General features: G+C 40.2%; 1 protein-coding gene and 1 pseudogene across 1 annotated transcript; one reads left to right on the plus strand and one right to left on the minus strand.

The window, feature by feature from the left end:
* Positions 1-1,927: 1,927 nt before the first annotated feature.
* Positions 1,928-2,401, minus strand: LOC115668264 (uncharacterized). The gene has a single exon (XM_030589743.2). It carries the CDS (start codon positions 2,399-2,401, stop codon positions 1,928-1,930), a length of 474 nt encoding a protein of 157 aa, XP_030445603.2.
* Positions 2,402-4,157: 1,756 nt separating this feature from the next.
* Positions 4,158-6,826, plus strand: LOC115662263 (ankyrin repeat-containing protein BDA1-like; annotated as a pseudogene).
* The last annotated feature ends 1,646 nt before the right edge of the window (positions 6,827-8,472 follow it).

Genomic DNA, 8,472 nt, shown 5'->3' on the forward strand with positions numbered 1-8,472 from the left:
ACTCAGATTCAATGAAAGTAACATCCAGTGTGACATGGATCTTCTTGGTTCTGGGGTTGTAACATCGGTAACCTTTCTGGTTTGATCCGTATCCAATAAACACACACCTTTCTACACGTGGATCCAGTTTGGTCCGTTGATTTTTATGCAAGTGAATAAGAGCCACACATCCAAAGACTTTCGGAGGTAGAGTCAAAACACTAGGAAGCTCCACATGGTCGGCAAGGCTTCGCAATGGAGTTCGGAAATTTAACACCCGCGAGGGCATTCGGTTCATTAGATACACTGAAGTTACTACTGCAGCATCCCACAAACTCTTTGGAACATGACTTCTTATGAGAAGTGCTCTTGCGGTCTCAAGTATATGTCGGTTCTTTCGCTCGGCTACTCCATTCTATTGTGGTGTTTGAGCACAAGAGGTTTCATGAATGATACTATGCCGATAAAAATAGGCATCAAGTTTGTTGTTCACATATTTCCCCCCATTATCTGTTTGAAGTACTTGAATCTTTACATCAAACTGTGTTTTAATCATTACATGGAATTTTTCAAATATAGCAGCAACCTCATCCTTGTGTTTCATTAGATATAGCCAAGTCATCCTAGTGCAATCATCCACAAATGTAATAAACCATCTAAAACCAGAAACTGTAGAGATTGGAGACGGCCCCCACACATCAGAGTGAATCAAAGCAAATGGTTTTGTTCTTTTATTGATACTAGGAGGAAAACTAACACGGTGACTCTTTGCCCGAATTCAAGTTTCACATGTAAATAATGACTCTGAAAAATGACGAAATAATTCAGGAAATAACATCTTCAAGTACCCAAAGGAAGGATGCCCAAGTCGATGGTGCCATAACCAAACCAAGCTTCTTTCTCTGTCAAGATTACCCTGAGTATGTAAAACATGACCTGACTTCGACCCAAAATCATCCAAGAAATATAATCCATCCCTCTTAGTACCACGTCCAATAATCTCCTTCGTGCGAATGTCCTGGAAAAGACAAAAATTAGGATACATCAAAACACAACACTGTAGATCTTTGGTAAGTTGTCCTACAGACAATAACTTTTTTGATAAAGAGGGCACTAGCAATGTATTTGAAAGAGAGATAGATTTAGAGAGTGTAACATCCCCTGCTCCAGTTACATTGGAGCTGTGACCATTTGCATTTGTAATCCAGTCCCGCATTGGAGAAGTTGTTGTTGCAAGATCTTGAGAGTCAAAGGTCATGTGATCGGTCGCCCCGGAATCAATAATCCATCCAACATTCTTATCCATGTGAGAGATAGAAAGAACACAACTTGAATTACCTTCAGCTTCTTCAATTGGTTTTTGATCTGGCACTAATGAAAAACCAGTACCTCCGGAGACTAAAGCTGCCTGACCATTTCCTTTTCCTGCCCCTTTTTCTGCCTTCTTCTTTTTCTGTAATTCTTCCCACCACTCAGGATACCCGTGGAGTTTAAAACAAGTATCCTTCGTGTGTTGTGAATTCCCACAGTAAGAACACCCTCCAGAGATAGTGGTAGGTTGTTGTGCACCTCCTTTTTGTCGAACATCTCGATTCGGTGTTCCTCTTGTCGTCAAACGGAATCGAGAATCTGCCCCCTCATGTCGAGAGATCATAGCCCCACCCGAGATTCCATGTTCTCCAGATGAGAGCATCACCGTTTGTCGAACATCCTCCCGTCTCACTTGAGCATATGCTTGCTCTATAGTGAGGAATGGTTGCATCTGTAGTACATCGGCTCTAACCTTGTTGAGTCGATCATCTAGTCCATCAAGGAAGAGATACACTCGATCTTCTTGAACTGTCAAGTTATATCTCGCAATATCATCAGCACACGTCATGGGGTTTGGTCTGCGAAAATCGATTTCTCTCCAGAGAGCCTGAAGATTGTTATAGAAGGTTTTAATTGGTCATCCATTCTGCTTCAATCGCGACACTTGCTGCTTCAGATCATATACTTGGGACGTATCAGTCCCATCAAAATAAGTTGTTGCCACCGACTCCCATACTGCTTTTGCCGTTGGGAATCTTATAAAATTTCCGATCAACGCGGGTTCCATTGAGTTTATGAGCCAACCTTTCACGGTGGCATCTTCAATTTTCCACTTCCGAAGAGCAGGGTCAGTCTGGGCCGGTTGTGGAATGTCACCAGTCAAGTATCCCAATTTGTCTTTGCCAGAGACGTACATCTCGACAACTTGGGACCACAAGCCATAGTTCATGCCGTTGAACTTAATGGCGATTGTAGGGGCAGAATTTTCTGTCGATGATGGTGGATTCTGTTGTGTTGCAAGCTGCTTCATCGCAGCAGTAAGACTCTCAAGGATCGCTGTGGCCGTCGATCCTTCACTAGATTGTGTTGTTGCTATTTCTTGTCCCTCCATGGCGTACAGCAGGTCCTAGAAAGATGAAGATGAAGAAGATCGGACGGGACGAAGTCAACCGGCGTGAGACGACGGAGCCGCAACAAAAAACGGCGCCGTAGTCGATGATTGATGTACAGTACCCCAAGGATCAAACCCTAGGGCTCTGATACCATGAGGAAAAGAAATTTCTGAAGAAAAGAATACGTTCTTCTTATCATTGCAATGACTTAATAGAGATACATATACAAGTTTGGTCTAAACTTCCTCCTACTCATATGGTAACAGGATATTCACAAATAACAAAACGATCCCTTCTAATATGGTGCTAATCTATTCCTAAAATAAAATATTACAACAATCAGCTAATTGACATTTCACGCCAACACCCTCCCCATCAGATACTTGGGTATCTCCCTTTGTTACCAGAAGACTTACCCACATAGACTGTAAGAGTCTTACTGATAAGATCTTCAAGAAAATTGAAAATTGGGGCATGAAGCATATCAGTTATGCAGGGCGTCTACAGTTAGCCAAATCAGTCCTCATCTCCATATGCACCTATTGGATGCAAATGTTCCTACTTCCAAAGCACACTATATACGAGGTTGAGAAGAGGATTAGACAATTCTTATGGGCTGGTAATTCAGCAAACCGTGGCTCGCACAAGGTTGCATGGCAAGTAGTATGCTCACCTAAAAGGGAAGGAGGATTAGGATTGCCTAATTTGAACTTATGGAACAAAGTATTGCTAGGTCGCATGCTGTGGAATCTTATCAATCTTCCATCATCTTCCCTTTGGAGTACTTGGGTTCACAACACCAAATGCAGAGGCACCCCAATTATGCAGCTCGACATCAAGGGCAGTATGACTTGGAGCTGGAGATGTCTCCTCAAACTGCGACCCGTTCTAACATCAATTATACCGATCCCAAAATACTGTTGCCAAGATATATATTATGAACTCAGACATGTGAGACCAGCTGTGGAGTGGTATAACCTAATTTGGACAAGCGACATTAGCAAACATAATTTTATTAGTTGGCTAGTTTGCAGAGATAGACTACCTATAGCAAGAATCGTCGCACAATGGATACCTTCAGTTGATATTCAGTGTAATTTCTGTAGGGCTGGTATTGAAGACAAAACACATTAATTCTTCGAGTGTGAATGGACAAACTACATATGGTGTTGTATCCTAGCACAACATGGGATCAGGCGCCTTTTGGGAGGATGGAATGAAGAACTTCAATGGATGATTATGGCAACAAAAGGCAAAAACTTGGCAGCAAGACTCCTCAAGTTGCCCTTTCTAGCAACCATATATTGCATTTGGATGGAGCGCAACAGCAGGCGATTTCAAAACAAGTCAACTGACTTTCATATTCTTTTGGCTAAGGTTCGTAAAAATGTCAGAGGTAGAGCTTCGCTCTACCAAAAAATTAGACCTTCCCAGACAAATGTTGTATTAGCTACTATATGGAGACTTCCTACCTCTATCTTTTTGAATTATTAGCACTTTTTGTAATGCTGGGGGATGCCCCTAAGCTGCTGTACTTCATCTGGTTTATAATACTTACATTCACACCAAAAAAAAAATAAGGGTCCGGCCGTAGAAGAAGAAAACAAGGATAGGGAGTCTCGGCTTCAACTAGCAATAGCAAATGATGATGTCAACGAGTTACATAACTTAATCGTGGAGGAGCAAGAGCTCTTAGATCGTGCATCTGAGGACTCCTTCCCAAATACTCCTCTACATCTTGTCGCAGCAGGCGGAAAAACCCTAGTGGCCATGGAGATGGCCATCTTGAAGCCGTCGTTCACTCGGAAGCTAAATTCGGATGGTCATAGCCCCATGCACTTGGCTTTGCAATACGAGCATTATCGTACTGCGAGGGCACTGATGACCCTCGACCCCTAGTTCATCCGAGTCCGAGGACGATACGGGATCACCCCTTTGCATTACGTCATCGGGAAAAAAGAACCCAATGAGCTGGAGCTCCTGGCTGAATTCTTGTGCACTTGCAAATCATCCATTGACGACTTGACAAGTTGATGCGAGACTGCAATTCACATTGCCGTCAAAAACCACAGCCTCAAAGCCTTCAAGGTTTTGTTTGGATGGCTTAAGCGAGTCCATCTGACAAAAATCTTGGATTGGAAAGACCAAGATGGTAATACCGTCTTACATATTGCTGTGTCTGAAAAGCAACCCGAGGTATGGTCCACTGATTTTGTGATTGTTCTTGCTTTTATTGTTTGATCCTTGAATTTGACATTATCTAATCCAAGACCAAATGTTATGATAATGAAATACCAGGGTTGAAAGTACATGGATTTAGAAACATGTAGAGAGAGGAGATTTGAACAACATTTTGTGCAACGGTTTATTTTATAGTGTTAGCATTTATCGACAAATGTCTATATGACGATTGCCATTTGAAGTTGCACAGCATGTAAACTGTAGAAGTGTCCATAAATTTGCTTGCTTGGAGTGATCCACCGGAAACACAAGAAAACGACCGACAAAATTGATTGATGAAGGGATATGACATATTATAGGTGGATATTGTAATAGTTAGATCGTATTGAAGCCTCCACAAGAAAAAAATCTAATCGAAGCCTCCACAAGAAAAAAATCTAACACATTTATAATTTAGTTGTAATCACTACTATATATTATCATGATTAGAGATTTCAATCTCAATCTTTTACTAATTAATTTAGTGAAATACCCATGTGTTAAGTGTATTATCAATTTGTAATATTTATTAAGAACGAAAATTGCATTGTTGAATTATTCTATAGAAAAAGTTGACAATTTGTTGATTTGATCTCTCTCGTCCTGATAACTCCTTATCGATTTCTGTCACAGTCAATATATTGATTTATACAGGTCTGTCTCTTAGTTAAAATATGCACAACTGTCTCTCTCTTGTTGAACTTACTACCATTGCATAAAATTATTAAAAAAAGACTTCACGTGGCTGGTCTCCCAATCTTATGATATTACTTTGACCTCTATTCACACGAACAATTTCTAGCTATCATGTAAATAATTTTGGGTGAGATGACTAAATCGCCCTTTTCGAAAACATTTGGGACTTCATTATATGGGATGAAATGATTGGATTTGATAAATAAGGTTTAGTAAACTTGTTCCCATTGTATGTCAATCATTGCATCACTAATATCACTCGAACTTAAGGAAAAAAATGTTACAAGTGTTATAACTTTTGTACGACGCTCACTTAAATGCCATAGCTTTTTTTTTTCGATCACTTAAGTGTTATAACTTTCATATGGCATTTACTTGAGTGACATAATTTTTTTCCTAATCACTAGAATGCCATATAACTTTGCAATTAATCACTTGAGTACTATAACTTTTTCAAAAACAGTCATAATAAGTGCCATTGTACGTCGATTTCGGCACTTCTGTGAAAGTTTTTTAAAGTTATGACATTCAAATGAGCTTTTTTTAGAAGTCATGACACTCAAGTGATCGAAAAGAATTTATGACACTCAAGTGAGCGCCGTACGAAAATTATCAGTTGTGGTGCCTTCATCCCCTCGAACTTAAATGGCATGAGTTGACTTTGTGCACAATAGTAAAGCTAGTGACAAAGCAGTAATTGAACTTCAAGGGATATATACTTCATTTTGTGCCCTTTGCATTTCTTCCAGATCATCAAGCTGTTGATTGGGCATATCAAAGTAGATGCGAAGAACCTCAAGAATAAGACGGCTCCGGAAATCTTCGAAGAGAATCCTAGTGGCGATCAAGATCTTGCGAAGAGATTACGCCGTAAAGGATACGTAGCAAGTTCTGTTAACCTCTCTCTATCACAGTTTTTAAGCAGGGAACTGACTCTCTTTGAGAAGTTCACATCTTGGTTCGGCCTCCGAGATGAATCCGTTCGCGACATAATCCTTGTAGTGTCTACCTTAATTACGACCACCACTTACCAAGCCGCGCTCAGTCCTCCAGGAGGATACTGGGGGGATAACTCTTCAAATCCCACAGCCAATTCTTCCGTCGTTGCTGCCAATTCCAGCGGCATTGCTGTTGCAAAACCACATCAAGCCGGAACCATTATCCTGAACGGCTCGAATCTATACCAGTTCACGGCCTTCAACAGTTTGGTTTTCTTGGCCTCCATCGCCACAATCTGCATCACCGCTCTTCCCCTGTTGCCCCGCACTCTCCCGGTTTTCCTGCTAACGGTGATTCTCGGTATTGGCTTCTTTGCTACAGCTATAATCGGATTCCCGAAATCCTATGATGCCATAGGAATGTTCATGGCGTTCCTTTATGGGTGCTTAGTGGATGTCGCGTTGGGGATGCCCATTTACTGGTGGTTAAAATACAAGAGTATCCTGCGCAGAATAGATGGCACGGGGAGACGCGTCGGCAACTTCCTAGAATTGAAGGACCGGAAATAGTTTGCAAGTATTATTTACTTTTAAGTATTCTTCTGGCGTATGCAATATCATCCATGTTTCTAGTCTTGAGGTTTGCAAGGACAAGACTCTTCTTATTAGTTGGATGTAATGGATTCATCCATTAATTACTTAATTCCTATTGACCTTTAATCTCGCTTAAGATTCGAGATTTTGAATATCTTTTTTCCTTATTTAACTTCATAAAATGACGCGCTAAAAGCGTAAAGCGTCGAGTCCTAATTAGCAAGTATGAATACTCGAAGTGTACATGCACAAAACACACACAGTAAAATTTCTCATTTTTTTTTAATTTCTGAAAAGAGGTAAACTACGTGATCTCATAAAAGAAAGCAACAAATAAACACGGTCGCAACACTTTTTCTAGAAGTTACAATTTTTACATTATGTCGCTGGCAAAAAAGGGGATAATGAATCAGAGCTCCCGGCCGCATTCCGTTCTATTTGTAGATCATCCATCGAAGACTTGAGCTAATGCGAGACCGCGGTTCATATTGCCGTCAAGAATCACAATCTCAAAGCATTCAAGGTTTTGTTTGGATGAATTAAGCGGGTCAATCTGACAGAAATCTTGGACTATAAAGACCATGGGGGCAACACTGTCTTACATATTGCTGCGTTCGAATGGCTACCCGAGGTATAATTCATCGATTTCATGGTTGTTTGTGCTTTTATTGTTCAATCGTTAAATTTGACATAAGCTAATCCAGGAACAATTGTTATAAACAATGAAATACCATGGGTTGAAAATACATCGAGTTAGAAACATTCAGAAAGAGGAGATTTGAACGGAATCACTTTTCTTGGTTTACTATGATACAGAGAAGAAGAGGAATTAGGAGGGATGGATATCACCACTTCCTGCCGAATTTCTACTTCAAATTCTCTTTTTGACAATTTTTCATGGGAAAAATTACCAAAAAAGTCCTAAACCTATTGCATTTTACCAATTCGGTCCTAAAATTTTCAATTGTGTCAATTGAATCATAAACATTTTCACGTTTTGTCAATTGAATTTATCCGGCCAATTTTTGGTCAGAAATCGCGGCGTGGCACGGCTGGCGCTGACTTTGACAAATTTTATTAATTTTTTAATGTTTTTTCATTTTTTTATTTTTTATTTTTGCTAGGGGTCGGGACCGCCTCCTAATCTTCTATGCAAGTGAATGATTAAATGGGTCACCATAATTTAGGTGTCAATAAATCTTAAAGAAATTTCTTGGAAAGTTGCTGATGAAGGTAGATCCTTCTATCAAGTGATTAAAAGTGGCTGGTCGTGCTTCTATTTGTAGCTTGGAAGGTGTTATTCACCGACGCACCACAACATGATTGTCGAACAGAAGCAAAACCTTGCGTTTGCTAGTAGAAACAGACTCTATAGGTAGTCTAGACCTTAGCGACGGAACCTATTGACTCTCAACATCTACTTGATTTGTCTGAGGGCTCTCTAACGATAAGATAGGAGGTGGAGTGCCTATAAAAGAGGATCGAAGCATGCTGAAAGGGGTTGGCGGAAAAATTGAGAAAAGCTTGTTTTATTATCATCTTCTCTCTCTGTTGAGTGAACTGTGCTATTATCTATTTGTGACTATCTCTATTGTAGAGTTCGTGTTGCTATTATAATCTAG

Source organism: Syzygium oleosum, unplaced genomic scaffold (genome assembly GCF_021117445.2).
Source record: "Syzygium oleosum isolate NSW1041296 unplaced genomic scaffold, Sole_v2.1 Sole_v2.29, whole genome shotgun sequence".
Lineage (NCBI taxonomy): Eukaryota > Viridiplantae > Streptophyta > Magnoliopsida > Myrtales > Myrtaceae > Syzygium > Syzygium oleosum.